The 24919-nt window shown below is 41.4% G+C and overlaps 1 protein-coding gene across 3 annotated transcripts in view; it reads left to right on the forward strand.

The window, feature by feature from the left end:
* AKT1 (AKT serine/threonine kinase 1) overlaps positions 1–24919 on the forward strand; it is a 261968-nt gene that overhangs the window by 28665 nt on the left and 208384 nt on the right. For all 3 annotated transcript variants that reach the window (XM_077464503.1, XM_077464501.1, XM_077464502.1), the window contains exon 2: positions 15668–15793. In XM_077464503.1, coding sequence (XP_077320629.1) covers positions 15748–15793 — 46 coding nt within the window. In that variant the 5' untranslated portion in view covers positions 15668–15747. The remainder of the gene's footprint in view (positions 1–15667; positions 15794–24919) is intronic.

The raw sequence follows: 24919 nt of genomic DNA on the forward strand, positions 1-24919 counted from the left end.
GTAGTGTTATCTCCTAGTAGCTTCTTCATATTATCGCAGTACTGTACTTTTGAGAGGATGACAATTCCTCCGCCCTTGTCGGCGGGTCGGATAACGATATCTTTCCGCTTTGATAGTTTCTTAATCCCATTTTTCATAAACTTGGGATCCTCACGCTTCTTGATTTTTAGGTCCTTGAGATCTTGTAGCACTACCTTTTTGAATACTTCAACATGTTTATTATTGGAGACCGTTGGGTTGAACACCGATCTATTCCTTAATTCACTATGTGTCACATCCTGATCCGCTACCTGGATGCGTTTTTTGATGGGATTGCTCGCTAGATATTTTTTAATGTTTAATGTCCTAACATATTTTTGTACTCCTAGATACGTCTCAAATTTGTCCATATTCTTAGTGGGAGCGTATTTTAGCCCTTTATCGAGTACACCTATTTCCTCTTGAGATAAGGGCTGCCCACTCAGGTTGAAGATCCCCTCCCCTTTCAGTCTCTTCTTTGCCTGTAATCTTTTTCCGGCCCTCTTTCCTCTCTTCTTGGTGGACTTCTCCTTATGTCCCTGGTATCATTTGGACGTCTCTGTGGGTGAGTCTCCATACCTCTCCCTAAAAAAGGCCTATTCTGATAGGCGTCCTGATAATAATTTTGGCTTCTCCCGTCTCTATTCTCCTCATAGTGGTCCCTTAATGGGGCATAGTGATTGTACGTCGGTACCGAATATTGGTCATGAGAGTAGGTATGGCCCTGAGGTGGGCCCCAACTGTCTCTATGGCCATTTCCATAGTTGTGTGGTGGGCTCCTTCCTCGTTGTCCATATGCTCCTTGCGGTGGGCCTCTGTTATCTCTTTGGTCATAGCCCGGTCTGTTGTAGTTATTATTTTGTCCCCTCCTATTAGAATTGTTATTGTTTTTCCAGTATGGTTTTTTACCTCCATTTTGTGGGGTCTGATTGGGGTGAGGTGGTCTCCTATCACTCCTCTGTGGAGTCGAATAATTATAGTCATTTCGGCTCTCTTCTTGTCTCGGATATCTAGATACCTCCATTTTGTTTATATATTGTTGATCATTTTGTTGTGGTCCCTCTAGCCTGTTTACTTGTGACATGTTCTTCTCAGGCGTGGAAAATGTAGAAATAGGATCAGAGCTCCCTCCTTGTCTTTGCCATTTAAAAACATCTTCATTTTTAAAATCATTAATATCTCTAATATATTTCTTACTTTTCCTTGCTTGCACTTCCCTGTCTTTCTTCACAAGGTCTTTATTTAGTTGTGTCATCATAGTTGTGAGTTCCAACTTATCCTTATGTGTCTCCAGTTCTCCCTTTATTTCTCCTATCGTTTGATCTATTCTATTTAGTTTTCTTTGCTTCCTTTTGATTAGGAAGTCTAATAATTCCAACCCTTTCCCATTAAAAAAGGCGAACCATTCATCAATCGATTCTTGGTCCGTAAGACCGTCATTTGGTGTGACGTCCCATCTTAGACGTCTAGGGACTATCTTGTCCTTCTGGTATTGCTCGAAGGTGGTTATATCCCACCAAAGGCTCACCTTCTTTTCCATGTTATGGGCTAACCTGCGTATTAGGCTCTCCAGGCCACCACTTTTAGTGCCATTCGGGTCTGAGCTGTTAAAAACCTGCTCTAAATTGATTTTCCTTTTTTCCATAAAGGAAAAGACTTCCATTGTGGCAGCAAGAATGAATGGGTATTTAAATCAGAGATGAGAGTAAAAGTATTCTCGCGCCTACCAATGTGTCCTAAAACTAGTGGGGTTGCAGCAAAACACCGGCAGGGGTATACACCCTCCCCAGATTAAGTGATAGTGATTAAGAAATGGTGTTGCGCTCCGACTACTTAGATCTAATTAAATTAACATGTACTCAAGTGACAACCAAAACAGAAATAAACTAAAATGTGAAACTGCATGTTTAAATAAGCTCAGACAAGCTCAGGCAGGATACTGCCTTGTTGATCATCAAATGGACGCATTTTATCACTAAATGGATATGCTCTCCATATAACTATAGTTCACCTTATTTTTGTTTTTGGAATTTTTGCTCAAACACACATTTCACTGCTTATGGACTATTAGTATTTTGTTCAGACACGTGATACACTACACATGGATTATTAGTATTTTGTGTATTCTTTGATCTGTTTTGCACTTTTATAACGACACTCAGTTGTGTTTTTTTTTTTTTTTTTTTTTTTTTTTTATTTTTTTTTTTTTTTATTTATTTTTTTTTTTTTTTCATATCATTTATATATTTGGATATATACTTAATATCATCTCACTGTCATCTATAGAGGATTTTTCATATCAAGTTTTTTGTCAAGCGCACAATGTGACCTGGTTTATTGCACTTTAATATTTATGCACATTGTCTGAGCTTATTTAAACATGCAGTTTCACATTTTAGTTTATTTCTGTTTTGGTTGTCACTTGAGTACATGTTAATTTAATTAGATCTAAGTAGTCGGAGCGCAACACCATTTCTTAATCACTATCACTTAATCTGGGGAGGGTGTATACCCCTGCCGGTGTTTTGCTGCAACCCCACTAGTTTTAGGACACATTGGTAGGCGCGAGAATACTTTTACTCTCACAATGTAATTTCAGATGACATGCAAATCTAGGCTTTTTGGAACACATCAGATTTGCATCAGTGTGAATGACACTAAAAGTGCTGTGTTTTTAGATAGCAGTGTGCAAGAGACCTAAATAGAGTGGGAAATGTATAAAACTTTTTTTTTTCTTTCTTTCTGCTGTTTGTTAGCATTGGGGAGATGTCCCCCCTGAACATTTCCCCTCTATTCCTGTGCTTTTGATTTCTGTAGCATGTTGGTTTTCCCATTCCCTCCTATCCCAGTGACAGTACTGATGACCAAGACAATTAGAGAGGGCAAATCTCCAAACTGTGGACACTGAGAGCACTACACACATCACAGAGGGTCCTAACTCCTCCGTACTCTATTCCCCCCCCCAAAAAAAAGAGAATTGCTACATATACCTTTTTCAAGCTAAAATAAGGCCCCTTTCACACATGCGGATGGTATGTCCGTATTTCATCCATCCGTTTGCGGATGAAATACGGACATACATTCATCCCTATGGGATAGCGGGTGTCTGCGGATGAGCATCCGCAGACACCCGATTTCGTCCGCCTCCGCAACAGTCCGATTCTGCAGACTGAGGAAAATCCTATTTTTCTATCCGTCTGCAGAGCGGATTGGATGAACACGGACAGACGGTCCGTGCTCATCCGATCCCCATAGAGGAGAATGGAGAGCTGACAGGGCGGTCCCCGCACAGTGTGCGGAGACCGCCCTGTCCGCAGCCAGCTCAGCGGGGACAACGGAGCGATCCCCGCTGAGCGAGCGGATCTTCACGGGGCAGATCATTTACTGATCCGCCCCGTGTGAAAGAGGCCTTAATGTGACTCTTAGGCTCGGTTCACACAGGACGCGGCACGACGCGGCACGACTTGCAGCGCCGCGACCTGCCGAGACCTCAGCGGCGACTTGCAAAATGACTTCTGTATAGAAGTCGATGCAAGTCGCCCGAAGTCATGCCAAAAGTAGTACAGCAACCTTTTTTCTAAGTCGGAGCGACTTGAGTCGTCCTCCTCTTAGAACGGTTCCGTAGTACAGAACGGGGGCAACTTGTCAGGCGGCGAAGTCGCCTGGACAAGTCGCCCCTGTGTGAACCGAGTCTAAGTATTACATCAGTAAAATAATGTTTGTTTTTGTTTGTTTTTAAATGGTACAAGGCAAGCAGTCTTGCAGTGTAAAAGGAAGAAGCAGCACAAGGAGCCAATCGGTCCATGTGCAGACAAAAGGCATGCAAAAATGTAGAGAGCAGAATAACTGATGAGCTCATTACTTTGCTGCTCCTTTCACTGTCCAGGCACAGTCTGAGGAGTCCAGGGTGACCTGGGCTCTGAGGAAATGGGCTTTATAGTGCTGGTTATTACTGAGGACATCTATTGGCAGAAAGCAGTACTGGATTGAAGGTAAATATTGCAGCATTTGCCCCCCCAGAGTCTCACTGCTGATAATCTATTCTGTAAGATGTGCATGCATAGGACAGTTCTGGCTTTCCATAACTGGAGCATGTAGGTACACGAGCTCCGATACCCAAAGTTATTCTGCTAGGACCACTATAATATACAAAAATGTTCTTGTTTTTACCAGTCTTATGCTGGCCATACACTATATGGAAAATTGGCTGAACCCATTTTTGAAAAAAAAAACATTTTGGCCGTGAGCGCAAACAATAGTGCCATCATGTAATGACCGATAAATCGTTCATTGGACATAAATGAATCAATTTTTTTTTTTTTTTTTTTTTAAACGTATACCTTACACATTAAAGAAGAAGTAAACCCTGATGGGTGTTAATTCCTCTGTTTCCCTGTAAAGGTAAAGCATAATGGGCTACTATGCATCGCATTATGTGACACTTACCTGCAGGAGAAGCCCCGTGATGTCCCCGTCTTCCTCGCTAGTAGCGAGCGTCCATTCTTCACTCTTCTTTCTGGGGCTGCGAACTCCGGCTCTGTGACTGGTCGGAGTCGCATGACATCACTCCCGTGCATGCGTACGGGAGCCGCCTTCAACCGCATGACCCGAGCTATAAACGGTACAGCGTGCCCTTTCTAACTCCGGCGCATGCACAGCTGAAATCGCTGTACGCCGATTTGCAAGTGTCTCCTAGACCATGCAGGTCTGGGAGACGTTTCAAGCACCTACAGGTAAGCCTTAATCTAGGCTTACCTGTAGGATAAAGTGGTTGTAAACCCCACTTAAACCTTTTTAACTTCTCGTTCGTTTTTTGCGGAAAATTTCCAAACTTGTCCTTCGTTTATTCAGCTCAAAGATTTTTGTGTCCATTAACTGGCCGAAAAACAAGTGTCTGACCGAATTTCGGACAATTTTTTGAAACTTTTTTATATAGTGTATGGTCAGCATCAGTTTGCCTTAGAATATTATGACTGTGTAAATAGGTTTAGGAAAACTATTTTTTGATGAGGAACAAAAATGTGATCACTGATTACAAAGGGAAAGATTTGCAGCACTTCTGGACATGCACCTACTGTGTCTAGTGGTAAGTGTGCTCCTAGTAGGGGAAGAAAGCTGTAATGGAGGATGGGAATGACTATGGCCATGGTCAGGCTGTGACTGTCGTTGCAAACAAATGCAGTAAGAACTGCTATGGGGTTTATTTACTAAAGGCAAATCCACTTTGCACTACAAGTGCACTTGGAAGTCGCTGTAGATCTGAGGGGGACATGCAAGGAAAATAAAAAAAGAGCATTTTTTGCTTGTACATGATTGGATAATAAAATCAGCAGAGCTTCCCCTCGTTTCAGATCTTTCCCAAGTGCACTTGTAGTGCAAAGTGGATTTTCCTTTAGTAAATAAACCCTTATGTGTTTGAGGAAGGCCTGGATGCAGTTAAGTCAATAGCAAGCTTTGCTTTAAGAGCGCGAAATGTTTTTCCTTGTTGTCCAGAGTGTTATATTATCAACCTGTCTACATTTCACCACCTGTGAAGCTTTCTACGCCTTTCTTTCATAAGTTGGTAAAAAATGTAGCAGCAAAATTGGTAACGGCAGCACCATCCGGACACGGCATTTTACAGGGTGTTTTCCTATTGGTGACGGGTCATACCTGCGCGTGTTGTGCGTTCATGACCACTTGTAGTCTCTATCAGAAGCTTGGGTGACTGGATGACCATGTGGAGGAACGGTTGGGTGGCGGTGACAGAAAATTGTCTGTCTCCCTATGAAAGGAAGTGCCTGGTCAGGGATCTTCATGGTAGGATCAGCAGGAAAAGTGGCAATTTTAAAAACTTTTGAAAAATTCCTCAAATTGGTGGTGGTGGTCAGTCTGAAAATTAGAGGGCCTCAAGTGTGGTCCCGACATCTAGGGCCACACAATAGCATATTGCGAGTTGATCAGAGGTGCAGTGTGTTGCGTTAGGCAGCCTATTTAAAATGATGGGCTTTAATGCACCACAGCCTCTTAAAATTTCAGTTCTGCTGCATTTTTTTGATGCATATTGCAGCATACGCTGAAGAGTACGTTTAGTAAAATAGCCCCGGCATTGGTGCCATTGGCGGCAAGAGTAAGCCCCAGCATTGGTGCCATTGGCGGCAAGAGTAAGCCCCAGTATTGGTGCCAGTGGCCACAATCAAAACCCCCTAGTGCTGGCTTTAGTGGAAGCAATAATTGACAGCATTGATGTTGATGGGTGCAATGATAATCTTCAGCACTGGTGCCTGTGTCAGTGCTGTGGGCCCCCTACGCTAGTGCTCAACTGCCTGTTTTTGTGGTTCCCCACCCTGTTCAATGGCTGACCATTTGAACAAGGCCTTACTCGGTTGCAGTAATTTATTTAAAGATATAGATCTATATCTCCCAGAGTGGTGGCTTTCCTCTTTTTTCAGTCCCTCGCCAACGCTGTCTGCTCCTCCTTCCTGCAGGTGCCCCAATAGCAGGCCGTGTGTTTATGGGGGCACCTGTGCAGGCAAACTCTTGAGTTGGGTTGTGTGCCCCCATAGACACAGCATGGCTCGGCCATGCCCCCATGCTCCCTCCTCACAGGATTTGACTGACCGCAGCAGGAGCCCATGGCCAGAAAGCCAAGACCAGGAAGTGGTGTTTTATTTTTTTCCAACCCTACATTGCTGGTCACTAACAGTGGTAGAAAAAGAAAAAAAAGAGGGAATGAGCAGAGGGCCACGTGTTCTGTTTTGAGGACAGAACTTTGCTTGTACTATTTTTTATTTTATTTTTTTTACTTGTACTTGCATTTTAGCTCCTGGTACCCCGCTGCCTTTCTGAAACCCAAAGGTGGTGGACCCAGGCCAACACATGGTAGGCCACATACAGATAACTGGTGGGCTGTGTGTTGGGCACCAGAGTTATGGTGATTGGGTTTACACTTGCCATATTTGTAAGGCCCCCTTTTACACGGGGTGGACTACGTTTTGATCAGCAGTGGGGATCTGTCCACTGATTTCACCCCCCCCCCCCCCCTTCTGATCGGAGCAAAGCAGGTGGATGAACGGTCCATGTCTGCTCAGTATCTGCAGAGAGGACATGGACGGAGCCCGCTCTGCTCTATTGGCGGCTGGGAGTAGACTCCACAGTCCAATTTACACCCTACTGCCTTCTGATACGATCAACTTATACAGAAGAGTATATATATATATATATATATATATATATATATATATATATATATATATATATATATATATATATATATATATAATTATACATTTTTTTTTTTTTTTTTTTCGTCTGAAGGTTTCTCTGACAGAATTCCACTCAAGCTGTCTTGCATACACACAGTCACACCAAAGTTCGAACGTCAAAGTGGTGACGTATGAAGGGACTAAAAAAAAAAGGAAGTTCAATAGCTTCTGTCTTGTACTTGTTTCAGAGCATGCATCGTTTTTGGTACATGGGAATAGCATACATATGAGCGGTTTTTCCGATAGGAGTTGGCTCCGTTGGAAAAATGTTAGAACATGTTCGCTTTCTAGGTCCGTCAGAATTTTTGATGTAAAATGTCAGATGGGGCATACACACGATCGGAATATACGATGAAAATCTCCCTTCAGACTTTTCTGTTCGAGATTTCGCTCGCGTGTACACGGCATTAGTCAGTCTCAGGCTGCATGGCTCCCAATTATACCTAGGTTGGACTCAAAACCCCTATGTGTCTCTTTTCTTCTCTGTTGTCCCCCTTTTAGTCTGAAGTATAGATCTCGTTATTTTTTTATTTTTTTTATTTATTTTTTATTTTTACTATTTAACTGCTAAATTTGTTGTACTACTTTTGAGCCTCATGGTCCAAGCATTGGGGGGGGGGGGGGGGTGGTCTGACACCGTGGTGGTCTTTGCCAACATACTTTGTGCTAAAAGTTGTTCCTCTTTCCAATTTCAAAATGCTTGGCTGCATAGAGACTGCAAAAATGTTCTTAAGGCAGTAGGAGTGACTGACGAGGAGTACGGGGACTAGTCAAACCCTTGGAGGCCACCAAGGACCACATAGACGCTATACTCATTTTTCTCAAATCCCTCTGATGATGTTTGTGTTTATAGCCTGAAAAAACTCCTTGTGTTTTGTGAGTAATATTATGTGTTTCTGGCGCACAAATTAGCGGGGTGACGAGGATGTTGACAACAGATTAAGTCGCAGCGTTCAATGTCAGCTACCAGCTGCAAGATGAGGCAAATACTCTGCACGCGGCTATTGATGGAAACAAAGACTGTATAATTTTCCTACTACTCATTACTGATAAAGCTCTTGAATGCTCTACCAAACAATAACAATGCAGTCATGTTTATAAGAAAAATGATTTCAATGGAATTTGTTTAATATGGGAAAGGGAAAAATGAGCGGTTCTGAGTGGATATATTTATGGTGTAAAAAGTTTGGTATTCATTAAACTTCTGTGTGGGGTCGTAAAATATGGTGCGTTGTCACTTGCTTAAAGGGGGGAAATAAAAAGATGGCTTTGCATTAAAGATGGCAGTTAACTAGATGAACTACTTCTGGCATTATTTTACATTTATTTAGTATGAGGGCTCACAACCAGATTGCAAAAGCATGTAGGGAGGTGGTTCTAAACTAAGGGAAGTATTGAGGGCGGCCTCGCTGCATTCCTCAACATCACTTCTACAATGTTCAGGATGTGTAGTGCTACAGAGGGCTGTCAGGCTAGAGGCTATGATTTTTGAAGACTGGAGACGTGGTGCAGGTTTTCCTGGGGACAGAAGGTGCCACCGTTTTTTGGTGGTTGGGGGGGCGGAGAGGTGCCGCAGTTTTTTTGGGTGGTTGTGGGGTGGAGAGGTGCTGCAGTTTTTTTGGTGGTTGAAGGGGGGGCGGAGAGGTGCCACTGTTTTTGTGTGGTTGGGGGGCGGAGAAGTGCTGTAGTTATTTGGTGAATACGGGGGCGAAGAGGTGCCGTGTTTATTTTTATTTTTTGTGGTGGGGGGGGGGGGGGGGGGGCAGAGAGGTGCCGCAGTTTTTTGGTGCTTGGGGGGGGGGGGGGGGGGGGCATCCCAGTCATGTCCAAGCAAAAATGCATTTTTTTTTTTCCCTTGCACCTGTTTGGGTATTCTTTGCATAGTGAAGCTTTACCTCGTTTAGCAAGCTCTGGAGCATCTGCACATTGCAAAGTGTCCCTTGCCTTTATTAAATCACCCTTTAAAGTTTGTTGTGGAGAACCTCCTTGCCCTTACTTCAACCCTACTGAAAACCTCTGAGATGAATTGGAGTGTTGCTCTTCTTGTCCATCCTGACCTCACAAAAGTTGTCTTGGCAGAATGGTCACAGATTTGCGCACACACTCCACAATCTTGCAGATGGTGAAGGCTGTTAATAGGAGGCCAACTCCATAAAAGCCATGGTTCTGGAATTGGATGTCTACGCTCACTTGTGATAGTCTGGTGTTCACAAATCTTTGGTCATATGATCTAGTTTAACCAACTTGAGATCTGGAAGATTAACCCCCCCCCCCCCCCCCCCTTCATGACCAGGTCATATTTTTTGCTATTCGGCACTATTTAACTGGAATTTGCATGGCCATGCTACACTGTACCCAAACAACATTTTATATCCCTTTTTTATTTTATTTTTTATCTTTTCCACACAAATGGGGCTTTCTTTTGATAGTATTTGATCACCACCTGTTTTTTTTTTATTTTTTTTTATTTTTTTGTGATTAAAACAAAATATACAGAAGTTAAAAAAAATATATATATATATATATATATATATATATATATATATATATAAATTAAACTTTCTGTATATTTTTGGTTTTTAATCACAAAAAAATAAAAAAAAACAGGTGGTGATCAAATACTATCAAAAGAAAGCCCCATTTGTGTGGAAAAGATAAAAATAAAATAAAAAAGGATATAAAAATTTTGTTTGGGTACAGTGTAGCATGACCATGCAAATTCCAGTTAAATAGATATATATATCTATATATATCTTTCTACTATAAAAAAAAAAAAATCCAATAAAAAAATAAAACTTCTTCAGAAATATTGGCCAAAATGTATTCTGGTACATGTTTTTGATAAAAAAAAAAAAAAAAAAAAAAGTGTATATTTATTGGTTCATGTGTGAGTTTTTTTTTATTTATGGCACCTAATATAATATACTGGAATGTTTATTAAAATTTTTTAAATTATTATTTTTTTTTTTATACTAATGCCAGCGATCAGCGACTTCTAACGGGACTGCTATAGTGTGGCGGACAATCTGGCACCGACTAACTGCCACTGACATCACCACCGTTTTTACAGTGATACTATACCCTGTCACTGTACTAATGACACTGGTTGAGAAGGGGTTAACCTCTAGAGTGGTCAAGGGGTAAATATGTACGCAACTATATGTAATGTGTGTGTGAAGTGTGCTGCTTTTTTTCCCTAAAGATCTGTTTCTCAGGGATGAGTATCTGACAGATCGTTGCCTTTGTACAGAGCTCTGTGTTTGCCAACACGGAGCGCTGGGCTGTGATTTGCACACAGCCAATCAACAGGTCTCGGTCGTGAATCCATTGGCTGGGACTTGCTGACGGACTCCTGTTTGTATACAATCACAGTGGGAGCTGGATTGGGGGGGGGGGGCACGCATATGCGTGCCCTTAACCTGGAAGTAGGCAGCAATGTACGGGTACATCTTCTCTGGCAGCACATGGCAGGAGGGCAGTTCCCAAGTGGTTAAAGGGTAACCCAATTTTTGTTGAGGGGGGGGGAAAAAACATTCCCCCCTGGGTGATCTATGTACATTGCTAGGATTTTAACAAATTTTGTTGCAGATCCCTACCCTTTTTTTTTTTTGTTCTGAAGAAATAGCTGTTTGTGTCTCTAACGAGGAAAGTGGCTGAGTCTGCATCTCTTTAAATGTGATTTTCATTAGGAGTATCTCGCCAAAAATGACATGGTTGTTGCAGGGGAAGCGCAAAATCTGACTTGTATCTTAGTGCAGGCTTCTGGGGAAATCAGTAAGCCAATCACAAAACAGGAATGGATCTGTGGGGGGGGGGGGTTCTATACTGTACACCATCTGTGTACAGAACTCCTCCAGGTAGCCATATTGCATTTTACATAAAATGACAGCGCTGCAGATTGAAAGGGTCATTTTTAATAACCTACAACTACAATGACTTGTGTAGTGGTTATATATGCTATATTCTTTTATATATATATATATATATATATATTTGCTATTTTTTCTTCTTTTGAATGTGGAGTTCCCCTTCTTTAAGCAGAGTCTATTCAAGGCCTTTGTTCCACTTTTTATTAGTGGGCAGTCTTTATATTTAGTAATCCTGTAAATATTGTAGTGTGTGCCATACTAGGAAGTACATGTGAATGAGGTTTGCCGTGTGATTCTGCATTCATTCTTACTTGGCACGAAGCTCGCACTTTGCTGATAACCTGTCCCTACTGCAGCTTGGTACAAACTTTAGTCCACTGATAAATCCAAAGTAATAGATCTTATCACCGCTCTGACATTTAGGAAACAAGTTTGCCATTGAGCAAATAAACATCACCGTTCGCGTGCGATTGATCAGTCTTGCAACATATGTAAATAGATGCAATCGGGGGGGTTCTGGCCAGTTCTGCACTGCTTGGTTTATTGGTGATCACTGTGGGCCTTAATAGATCATGTAACTGGGTAAGTTCATTCACATTTACCTGATTCATTTCTAGAGGAGTAGCTACATTTTAAAGAGGTATTGAACCCAAAAGCAAATTTTATTATATTACACCTTCTTCTTTTTATTTTTATTTTTTTTAGGCTTTCTTCTATTTTCATCTGGTGATCCAGCCAGTAAGTCTGTTGCTTTTCAATAGAAAAGCTCAGTTACAGGAATAAGACCGGTCATTTATCACTGGCAGGGGTACTTAAAATGATCTGTTTTTACTTACTTATGTAAAACTTTAGCCCCAAAAGGAGTGTCTGCCAATTTTCTAATGCGGTCTAACCACGTCTTCATGTAACAGGAGTATGGTGTCATCTGACCGATAAGATCAGATGTGGTTGAGATTGAATATTTGGATTGACTAATAATTTCAGTGTAATGTTGGGCAGCATTATATGCGAATACTTGGTCATGTTTAGTTCTGCTACTAATTGGCAAAATCCTGGTCTGCTGCTTTTTAAAGCAGACCTTCACCCCCCTTCTTCTTTTTTTTTTCTCCCAACTTTCCATCTATTAATTCTTCTGCCCTTGTTTTAACTTTGCATAGTAAGGGTCCTTTCACACGGGGCGGATCAGTTCTGATCCGCCCCGTGGATATCCGTTTGCTCAGCGAGGATCACTCCGTCGATCCCTGCTGAGCAGGGAGATGACAGGTCTGTCTCTGCACACTGCGCAGGGACAGACCTGTCACAGCGCCGCTCTCCCCTATGGGAGATCGGATGACGACGGACCGCAGTGCCCGTCGTCATCCGATCCGCAGACAGATGGAAAAATAGCTTTTTCCTCCGTTACACTTTTTCGGATCGGAGCGGGTCGGATGTCAGCGGACATGTCACCGCTGACATCCGACGCTCCATAGACCTCTATGGAGCACCCGTTCAGGTCCGCCTGAAAAACTGACAGGCGGGCCTGAGGCCTAAAACTTTTTTTTTTTTTTGCCAGTAAATGCCTTATATAGCCCGCTTCCTGTTTGCTAAAAAGCCTAGGCTTATGACCTCATATACAGCTCTCTCTCATTTTTGTGAGTTTGCTAGAAAGGGAGGGGGGGCGAGTCATAAGAGGGCCAATCAGAGCTGCAGAGCTGGAGGTGTACCTCTGCATGTCTGTAAATCCAGGAAGTGAACAGGCAGCAGCTTCAGCTGCCCACAGTTAAAATGGATGCAGCCAGACTCAGTGGAGGGAGATTTCTGCAGCATATTTGGCAAGTACAGAATCACAGTATATATGAAATATGCAAAAGTGATTGGAGGGAAGCTTCAGAATGGCAAAGATGTTTTTATTACAAATTATGTGAGCAGACTGCAGTTCCTCTTTAAGTGATATTCAGCCCCAAAAAAATGTTTACATACCCTGGCAGAATTTATGATTTCTTGGCCATTTTTTTTCAGAGAATATGAATGATAACACAAACTTTTCTTTCACTCATGGTTAGTGTTTGGCTGGAGCCATTTATTATCAATCAACTGTGTTTACTCTTTTTAAATCATAATAACAGAAACTACCCAAATGACCCTGATCTAAAGTTTACATACCCCAGTTCTTAATACTGTATATTTCCCCCTTTAACATCAATGACAGCTTGAAGTCTTTTGTGGTATTTGTGGATGGGGCTCTTTATATTCTGGTAAAGCTGCCCATTCCTCTTGTCAAAAAGTCCCGTTCCTGTAAATTCTTGGGCTTTCTTGCATGAACTGCATGTTTTGAGATCTCCCCAGAGTGGCTCAATGATTGAGGTCAGGAGACTGAGGCGGCCACTCCAGAATCTTCACTTTGTTCTGCTGTAGCCAATGACCGGTTGAGTTGGCCTTGTGTTTTGGATCATTGTCATGTTGGAATGTCCAAGTACGTTCCATGCCCAGCTTCCTGGCTGATGAATGCAAATGTTTCTCCAGTATTTTTTCATCATAGGCCTTGTTGACTCCTCTCCAAATGTAGCGTTTATGGTTGTGGGCAAAATTTTTCATATTTTTTTTTTTTTTTTTTCAATTTTGGTCTCATCAATCCAAATGACTTTGTGCCAGAAGGTTTGAGGCTTGTGTCTGCTGTTTGGCATATTGTAAGCGGGATACTTTGTGGCATTTGCGTAATAATGGCTTTCTTCTGGCGACTTGACCATGCAACCCATGTTTCTTCAAGTGTCTCCTTATTGTGCATCATGAAACGGCCACACCACATGTTTTCAGATAGTCCTGTATTTCACCTGAAGTTATTTGTGGATTTTTCTTTGCATCCCGAACAATTTTCCTGGCAGTTGTGGCTGAAATTTTAGTTGGTCTACCTGACCGTGGTTAGGGTTTTTTTGCAGGACACCTAATTTTTCCACTTCTTGATTTAGAGTTTGAATGTTGCTGATTGGCATTCTCAATTCCTTGGATATCTTTTTGTATCCCTTTCCTGTTTTATACAGTTCAACTACCTTTTCCCACAGATCGTTTGACAATTCTTTTGCTTTCGCTATGACTCAGAATCCAGAAATGTCAGTGCAGCACTGGATGAAAGATGCAAGGGTCTGTCAGGAGTCCAAAAACACATTGACCTTTTATACACACACTAATTACTACCATATCACAGGTGAGGATGGTTACCTTTTTTAGTAGCCATTCAAACCCCTTTGTCTCAACTTGTGTGCATGTTATCAGGCCAAAATCACCAGGGTATGTAAACTTTTGATCAGGATCATTTGGGTAGTTTCTTTTGCCATTATGATTTAAAAAGATTAAACACAGTTGATTGAAATAAATGGCTTCAGCCAAACACTAACCATGAGTGAAGGAAATTTATTTTGTCATCATTCATAATCTCTGAAAAATTACCAAGAAATCATAAATTCTGCCAGGGTATGTAAACTTTTTTTTCTTTTCTCCTTTTTCTTTTTCTTTTTCCTTTTCCTTTTCCTTTTTCCTTTTCCTTTTCCTTTTCCTTTTCCTTTTCCTTTTCCTTTTCCTTTTCCTTTTCCTTTTCCTTTTCCTTTTCCTTTTCCTTTTCCTTTTTCTTTTTCTTTTTCTTTTTTTCTTTTTCTTTTCTCAGCCCACTTCCTCCTCCTCCATGATGGGGGCAGGATATTACATCTTGATTGATTAGAGGCTTCACCTTCCTCTTATTCTAATTCTTTAAAACCGTGTATTAATATACATATTTTCTACTCTGTATTTCAGAGGCTTTCTTTTTTTGTTTGTTTTTTTCTGTTAAAATTACAGCGCCATCATCCATATACAGAAATAGAAGGGACAATGTAAATTTAAACAGTGGGTGCTTAAATGTCATGTTTTCTTGACAGCTCTGAGTTGCTAGGGTTGCTGACAACACATTCAAGATAGTTGAGAAAAGTGGAACGCTAGCGCTGGACCTGTAGGTTTATTTTACTGTTGTTGTTATCTTAAAGTATTGACAAGCCGCCGCAGTTAGAACTGCGAGAGTCGACATACTGGTACGTCAGTTTGTGAACTGGCTTTTCCTGGCACACCAGTGATCATGGGAAAGAGCCAGAACGGGGATCAGTCTGGGGGAGAGAGATCTGCTGTTTTTTGGGATATGCATTATGGCAGAAAGTAATAAAATATTTTTTTTTCTTTCAAAATTGTCGCCCTTCTTTTTGTTTATGGCGCAAAAAATAAAAGCTGCAGAGGTGATCAAATACCACCGAAATAAAGATATTTGTGAGGAAAAAAGGACATCAACTTTGTCATCCAAGAGATGCAAGTCAACAAACAAACAAACTAGCTGGGTGTCATTTGTGCCGTGGGGATCTTACAAGTGTTGGGAAAGTTGGGACATAGTGGCATAGCTGTGTGCCACCACAGCAGCAAATTGTACTTCATGCACCATCTGCTGCCCTTACAACCCAATTGTGCTTTGTGTACCATTTTTGTAATATATAAACCCTTACCTTTTTTTTTTTTTTTTTTTTTTTTTTTTTTGTGTTTCAGATATAACATTTACTGTGCTGCTAAAGGTTTTAATTCGGCATCTTGGTGCGAGCTGTCGACCGAGAAACATTGCCGTCATTATGAATGAAGTAGCGATTGTAAAAGAAGGTTGGCTTCACAAACGAGGTAAGATGTTAACTCCTATTGACACTGAAAATATATTCTATGGTATAAAAAGTGCAATCCAGTGCCAGTAAGATTTCAGCTCCTTGTGCAGATTAGGAAACACGAGAGAGTCTGATTGGTTGTAACCACCGCGATTAAAGGCATGGTAAATATTCCTACTTGCACTTTGTTTTTCACCTGTATAAGATGTGCATTGATCCTGTAGTTTCGTGGTGTAATTTGTTGCTCTGTACACATAGCCTTTAAGAGTAATTCTTTACATTTCCTGTGTTGGCAGTCTGTGTTGCAATATGGGACAATTGGCAACGTCTTGCACAGGTTAATGCATAACCTCTGTCTGTGGTGTGAGATTTGACACTTCCCCTGAAGAAGCTACATATCCCACAATCCATAGGTCTCTGTCTAGGGCTGGTGCAGGTGAGAGCTGAACTGTAATTAGATCTGATACAGGCACATGGAACATTCAGACACACAGACCTTATGCAGGCAGAGTTTCATGGTACTAGTGGTCCCATATTTGTGATGCAATAGTGGGAATGGTCAGGCATTCATTGGACGTTGTGTGAACTGGAAATATTCTTGTCTCAAGGGTACATAAGGGGGCTAGCTGCAACAATACGTGGACATAGGGGAACAAATCTGCCATGACAGTAAATGCTGCAAGCATTGAAAACATTTAAAAGCCTTTAAATACACAGGTGCATCTCATTGATGTTGCGCTAAAACCAGTGGATGACATGGTTCCCCAATCATCACGGACTGTGGAAGATTTTGTATTTTCATTTGGAAATCAAGGTCAGAGTCTGTAGGAAGAGAGGAGAGACACAGAATCCAAGTTACATGAGGTCCAGTGTGAAATTTCCCCAGTCTGTGGTGATTATGGGAGCCATGTCATCTGCTGGTGTTGGTCCACTGTGTTTTATCAAGTCCAAAGTCTGCGCAGGGTATTCTAGAGCATTTTATGCTTCCCTCTGCTGACCAGCTTTATGGAGATGCTGATTTCATTTTACAGCAGGACTTGGCACCTGCCCACACTTCCAAAAGTACCAATACCTGGTTTAATGATCATGGTATCACTGTGCTTCTTTGGCCAGCAAACTCGCCTGACCTAAACCCCATAGAGATACCTGTGGGGTATTATCAAGAGGAAGATGAGACACCAGACCCAAGAAAGAAAGGAGCTGAAGGCCACTATCAAAGCAACGTGGGCTTCCATAACACCTCAACAGTGCCACAGGCTGATCGCCGCCATGCCATGCTGCATTTATGCAGTAATTCATGCAAAAGAAGCCCCGACCAAGTATCGAGTGCACACAGTTCAATTTTTAACAGAATAGAAACCCATTAACAATTCAATTTATTGTTCGTTCTGCAGAATTTTTCTACCTTTCCTATTTGTGCCCATTAACTGGAAAAATGAACGAAGGGTCCAAATGACAGGGTTTTGGACAATTTTTTTTTTTTTAGCTAGTGTATGACCATTTGCCTTAAGTGTTTGTGTATTTGGTATTTTTTTTTTTTTTCTCTTCTTCTTGACCTCTAGTAAATATATCAACCAAATTTTTGCCAAGTGGCTGACCATCGTATATTCACAATACTTGAGGCCAGCCACTCGGCACAGGACCTGGAAGGAAGTGGAGATCACTGGATTAGTGGTATCGTCCTTGGTGATTTCCAACTTTCAGGAACATCTGCCAGGTATGGGTATATACCATACCAATATTACTGTATAACAATTTACCATGCCTGGAATCCTTCCCGACTAGTCGCATACCTGGTACATCATTGGTCTTCAAGTGGTTGTGCCAGGATGATGCCTGCAGCTGCATCCTAGTGCCGTTATTTGGCGCTGCTTGATTGCTATTACAAGCCCCTCCTGCCTTCCACAGCTTGCTCAGCCTCTCCTGCACCACCGGGAGACCCGAGCTACCAGCTGGCACGTCTGCTGGCTAGTCTTGACACCCAAACGAAGTCGGGATCAGCTTTAATCAGGTCTCTGCTATGGTTTCCCCGGATGTCATCGTCGTCCTTAAATCAATCAAGTATTCAAAAACAGAGGAGGGATTTGGGGACCCCAGATCCCTCCCATAAAGAAGAGTACCTGCCACATGCCTATTGCTGTTACAAGGATGTTTACATTCCCTGTGACAGCAATAAAAGTGATCAAAAAAATACATTTAAAGCAACACTTTAAAAATAAAATACATTATTAAAGCGGGAGTAAACCCGCTGACTTATTATTTTATTATTATTTTTTTTTTTTCAGACCTGCAAGGGAAAAGGCATACTGAGCTAGTACTTGGCTTAGAATGAGGCCCCGACATCTCACGCGATCCACGCTGAGGAAGCGGACGTGTTCCGCTCAGCGTGTCTTCCGGGTATCGCGGCTCTGGCGCTGTGAGTGGCTGGAGCCGTGATATCGTCACTCCCGCACGTGTGCGCGAGAGACTTCTTTTCCGGCAGGTTTCGGAGTCTGCCGGGCTTTCAGCCGAGAATCGCCTGTGCGTATGCCCCACTGCAGTCAGCGGCTCGTCGCGAGGGAAAGATCTCCTAAACCATACAGGTTTAGGAGATTGTGTGTGTGTGTGTTTTTTTTTTTTTTTTTTTTTTTTTTAACCTACAGGTAAAATAACACTATACGACTGCTTTAATAATAAAAAAAAAGAAAAACGCTTGTGTGCGTTGTGTGAACAGCAATTGTTCCACACATGTGAAGTATCGCTGGGAACATCAGATCAGGGGCAATAATTCTAGCACTGGACTCCCTCTGTACATCTAAAGTGGTAACTTGTAAAGGCTTTTAAAGCGTCGCTTATGGATAGTAAAATTTACATTGTCAACGCTGCACGGGCTTGCGCAATGTGTGTTTGGTATCTATATTTGGCGTTACATCTTCCTTTCTTTTCTTTTTTATATTTTTTTTATTTATTTTTTTTATTTTACAAAAAATTGGTTTATGGATGTGTGTGTGTTCGCGTTTTTTTGCATTCAAATTCAAAAAAGTGTATTTGTTCCCCAAATATTGTGCATAAAAAAACAAACAAAGTTGCACGAATACCATGTGACATAAAAAAAAAAATTGAAAACCCACCACTTTATTCTGTAGGGCCTCTGCTTTAAAAAAAAAATAATAATAATATATATATATATATATATATATATATATATATATATATATATATATATATATATATATATATATATATATATATATATATATATATTATAATGTGTTTGTGGGTTCTAAGTAATTTCCTAGTAAAAAAAGATTGTTACATGTAAACAAAATGTGCCAGTAAAAGCCCTGGTCCTTAGATGGTTAACCTCTTGTGGGTGCAGCCCCACTACCAGGGAGAATTTTTTGTTTTTCTGAGGTCGGGCTTTAAATTTTGATGTCTGTTCTGTGACAAGCTTTATATGTTAACAATGTGGCTGCATGAGCCTGTTTTTGTATATGGTTTATTTTGTATAAACTGCCAAAATGCTGAGTTAAATTTATCAAGCAGAAGTAACCCCTGAACCGGATTGCTGAGAAACAAGCTGTTTATTCACACTGTAAAAATAGAAGGCTGGCCCGGATGTCACAAGATTTTACTATTTTTTTTTTTTTTTTTTTAAAGTGGAAGACTCATGTAATGCAAACAAGGGTTGCACTTTCTAATCTAGGATAGCTTGCAACCCAAACTAGCCGTAGGTCTGTACTTTGTTTTTATGGGCCTTCAATGGTCATTGAGTAGCGGCATACATGCTCTCTGTCATTCTAGTTAGGGGTCGACTGATATCGTTTTTTTTTTTTTTTTGCTGCCTTTCAAGCTGATATCAGGTGCTGATATTCTGTAGATTAAAACTTTTACATTTTTTTAACTTTTTTTGCTGTCCAGTACTCTTTATTGAGGGATCTGGGGTCTATAAAAGTGAATATCGGTCGCTGATAATAGGACGCACTGATAATCGGTCGACCCCCCCTAATTCTAGTAACCTATAGCCATCTTTTAGACTTCCCTGAGGGCCCTTTTGTCAGTGACTGTACAATCCAGTTGTATCTCCATAAAGTGAACAGATGGTGGGATGCAGAGAGTCCTGACCACTTTGTTGTCTTACCTCTTGGTGATGCGCTATTGAGAATCTGGCCTTTCTGTGGTCTGTATACTGGGCAGTCCCCCATAGGGACCAGTCCGATTCTCTGCACTTTTCACAGCACACTTTCAGTCTCCTAATAAAATGTATTATCCTTAAATGCTTATTAGGCCTCGTGCAAAAAAGACAATTTTTCTTTTTTTTTTTTTTTCTTTCTTTACTCCAAAGAAGGAAACGCAGCTGAGAAAACTCACCAAAAGCTGCATTTTGCATGCGAGTTAATGCGCCTTAATGTATGTTTGGTGTTTATTGCATTTTATCGGCCAGAATATAATTTGTTTCTGCCCATTTATAGTGCATTAACAAGCAAACCCATGAATGCTCATAAATGTGCTAGCAATAATGACCTGAGGTGATTCTTTTATTTATTTTTTGCCCAAAGGCGACTCTCCTAAACGTGTGGGTGGTGAATTTATTTTTCTGCCTCTCAGGCTGGGTTCACACTGGTACAACGAACGCTCCGACATTGGGAGCTCATGTCGCATAATGTCTGAAAGTCAATGTTTCCTATGAAAGCCGCCTTAACTGGTCTGACACAAGTCGGTCCAACTTTGAAAATTCTCCCTGCACTACTTTGGTCTGACTTTGATCCTACTTCAGCCCATTGCATATCACTCAAGTCGGATTGCAGTCTTAACTGATCCAACTTTGGTAGGCGACTTGTGGTTTGATCTTGAAGGAGAACCCCAGCCAAATAAATAAAAAAACTGCATGGGTTCCCCCTCCAAGACCATACCAGGCCCTTCGGTCTGGTATGGGGTTTAAGGGGAGCCCCCACGCTTAAAAAAACTGACCTAGGGTTCCCCCAAAATCCATACCAGGCCATTATCCGAGCACACAGCCCGGCAGGTCAGAAAAGAGGGTGGGGACAAGCGCGCGAGCGCCTACCAACCCCCCCCCCCCCCAAACTGTACCAGGCCGTATGCCTTGATGAGGACAAGAGCTTCTTCCCGTCAACCCTTTTGCCAGTGGTTGTCGGGGTCTGCAGGCGGCGAGTTTATTGGAATCTAGGAAGCCCCCTTCATCAGATCCTGGCCCCCCACCCTATCTTAATGAGTATAGGGTACATTGTACTCCCTACCCATTCACCTCAAAAATAAACACAGTGCACAGGTATTTGAAGTATTTTATTAAGGCAGCTCCAGCGTCTCTCCTGGCATCCTCTTTTCCCTCTCCGATTCTTCTCCCCTCTACGCTGTCTTCTCCTCCTTCTGCCAGGTCTTCTCTGTCTGTTGTCTTCTTGCTCTGTTCTTCTTCTGATGTTGACTCAACGTGATCTACCGGTGTAATGCTGGTTCCACATTGGGGCGGGGCCATCAGCTGACATCCGGGGGCCCTGTCCCCGTCCCCTTCTTGCGTCACCCAGGGCATGATGGGGCGATGAGGTCGGAAGGGGGGCAGGACCTCCACATAATGTCAGCGGGTGTCCCCGCCCCATGCCAATATAAGTCATTGCACACAGAAGACCCAGCATTACACCAGGAGATCGCATTGAGTCAACATCAGCAGAACAGCAAGAAGACAGCGGACAAAGGAGACAAAGCAGAAGAGAGAGAAGTCGGAAGAAATGGTGCTGCCTTAATAAAATACTTTAAAAACCTGTGTACTGTGTTTGTTTATTTTTCACACCCTTTTTTTGGTGAATGTAGGATTCACCGAATTAGTCTGATCCCCGTTCATTGAAGTTGTTGAATGGATGTCAGACTTAAAGTCGCAGAGCAAAGTACAACTCCACGTACGACTGTTGTGTTGTACCAGTGTGAACCTGGCCTAAACGCCTGTATATTCATTAAGACATGGGCTAACAGAGGGGCATTTAGAGGCAGAAAAAAGCAACATTTTTGATGTCCTGTGTGCATGATGTTGGAAAGTTTATGTAAATCCTAATAGTCAACTTCTCTTATTTGCTCCATTTGTTTAGGTGTCCCACACAAAAAAATAAAGAGATAGATTATATATATTTTATATTATATTATATTATATTTATATATAAAAAATTCCTATCACTGCTTGTGGGACGTATTATCTGTTAGGAGATTAGCATGCAAAAAAACAAACACCTATCAAATTAAGAGGTTACTAAAGATGCAAAAATTCTCGTACAACAGAATAAAAATTCTGAAGTGATTTAATGTATTGTATTTTCGGACGACAACTGTACTGATTAAACAAAATTGCATGATCTCGTATAGTACGAGAAACATTTTTGTGCTTGTCCCATTGGATGATTTTGCATGAATTGTCATGATCGGCACTCAAAAGCTGTGCACAAATCATTATTGGACGATTGCTTCAAAAGCAGTATTTTTCATATGATTTTCTGATTGTGTGTATGACCTTAAGGCCTATGGCCACACCACCCTGAATGCGCCTGATCTTGGAAGGGATGCAGGGTTGGGCCTGGTTAGTGCTTGGATGGCAGACATTGGGGATAAGATCTTGATAATTCATAGGATTATTTTTCTATATATATATATATTAGTGCAGTGCTCACTATATAAAAAAAAAAAATATATATATATATATATATATATATATGAAAAAATTTTTTTATTTAGTTTTGGGTTTGTGAGCACTGCACTATATATACCTATATCTGTTGTGCCAAGTATCTAGACCTAGGGTCAGCAGCAAATATATGCATTGATTCCCCATGATTAAGCTCCCAGGGCGGAGAAAAATGCATTGGGGGCATGGCCTGGCTGGAGTTCACGCTGAGACTGCTGAATATTTCTCTATAGCAAATTTGCAGTATGGTGCCCACTTAAGGCAGATATTTTACTTAAATTTTTACACTTCAATAAATTACTGCTTTCTTTTCTGATTGACTACTCCTATCAGAAGTTATCAATCTATAGTCATTATCCCATTGGATTGATTTGTTGTACATGGGAATGTGGATTTCGATCAAGAGTTAAGATACTATTGTAACCTATGATGGTAATTAATCAATTGCATCTGTTTCCACCATCTTATCTCTTACACTGATCGATCAAAATGCAATTGTAGTTATGAACAAAGCAACACAGTACTCCCCATTTGAAGCAGAACTATGGATAATAATCTGCCTTATCTAATAAATTCAGTTTGATTGAAACTGAGTCTAAATTGAGTGAAAGGGAAGTTATGGCTATTTAATGGTTTCTAGATTTGATTGTTTTAATCAAATCAAACATCGATCAGATGAAAAAAAAAAAAATCTGAGCAGATGTGGTCAGCAATGGGCTATATAGGGAAGAGGTAAATGGCACAAATGTGACACATTACCTGTTAGTCTGCAAAATACTTGAGACTGGGGTGGAGGTTCACCTTCTAGCATGACAATAACCCTAAACTTACAGCCAGAGCTACAATGGAGCTTGCACTATTTTGAAGAATGAGCAAACATTTTACTCTAGATGTGCAAAGCTGGTAGAGGCATCCTCAAAAAGACTTGCAGCTGTAATTGCAGGGAAAGGTGGTCCTACAAAGTATTGACTCAGGAGGGCTGAATACAAATGCATGCTACACTTCTCAGATATTTGTAAAAAAATTATGAAAACCATTTATCATTTTGCTTCCACTTCACAATTATGTGCCACTTTGTGTTGGTCTATCACATAAAATCCCAATAAAATATTTTATTCTAGGGGCATAAATACTTTTTCAAGGCACTGTAGGTGCTAGCATTAGGTAAATATGTTTAGTGTTGGCTCACTGCATTTTTTGTAGCTGTGTTTGTTAGGTGAATTTAGTTTTCTCACAGTAATCAGTGTAGCTGCATTCCACTAGTTAGGTCTGTTCAGTGTGCTCAGCTGCTGCCAGCCTGATAACTCACTTTGTCTCCAGAGAGCTTGAGAAGCTTCTGGATCATAGGTGTTGCATTATGCAAATGGCAGCATGAATATTGATACAGCCTTGGCCAATCCCAGAGATGCAGACCCTAAAGGCATGCTGGAAGACTGTATATACTGTATTCTTGGCGCACACTGGACTCTGAATCTTTCTGGAGAGGATCAGTCCAGCCTGGAGGGGCTTGATGCCCTCCATGGCTTTGCTGCCACATGTCTGCAGTTGAGAGGCCTCAGGTGGTCGCCCTGGGGGCCTGGATGCTGAGACCCTGAAGCTGGAGAGCTGATTGAAGTCTGGTATCACTGGAGTAATGCGATGCTTGGGAGTTGAAAGGAGGCAACCAGCTTCCCTTGAGCGTTGTGTGAGCACAGATGCTTCTGAGAGATCTTGGGGACCTTTTGTGCGGTTGCCATCCTCTGGTGCTAGAGAGTCAGCTGTAGGTCTATTGTAAAGGGGACATTGGCTGGTATTGTGAAGATCTTAGTCCACTTAGTTCTCTGTAAATGGTATTCTGCTCTCTGGCTCTAAAGGAAGGCGTCTGAAGTTCCCACCACTAGTCCACTGTTTGTTGCAAGCACAGACTTTAGTAGAGATTTTCCAGAAAGAATACTTCGTCCTCAACTTATACATGGTTCCTGTTTTTGTTGTATCCAACTCCATTCCCTATCCAAGTTCTCCAAAAATAAAACTACAAAAACATCCATCCCTAGACTATCATTGGAGAAATGTGCGAGTGAGCACGTGTGCCTGGCATCGGAGTAAGCGATACACTTACTGTAGAAGGCCAACTTGCCGATGTCTTCAATTTCATCTGAGCTTCTTTTTTTTTTTGATTTCCATCTACTTCCTGTTTTGTCTTCAAAACAAAGTGAGAGGGAGTCTCCCTTACTGGATACGAACAAAAAACAAAATACCTTTTCTAACTTTTTTATATATATATATATAAAAAAGTGATAAGTACCGATGAATCACTTTCTGTGAAGACTGCAGTCCCATTCAACAGTGGTGTGAATAGCTGGAATAAACGGCAAGGGTTGTATAACTCCCTAAATGTTAATGGATTGTCTATCTACGTTTAGCATAGCTGCTGTATCGGGGATATCCTGGCCAGTTTATTAATTCTACTGGTCAGTGGTTAATCTTTATTAAAATGAACCT

Source organism: Lithobates pipiens, unplaced genomic scaffold, assembly GCF_037356315.1.
Source record: "Lithobates pipiens isolate NorthernLeopardFrog02 unplaced genomic scaffold, aLitPip1_a1.2 Scaffold_30, whole genome shotgun sequence".
NCBI lineage: Eukaryota > Metazoa > Chordata > Amphibia > Anura > Ranidae > Lithobates > Lithobates pipiens.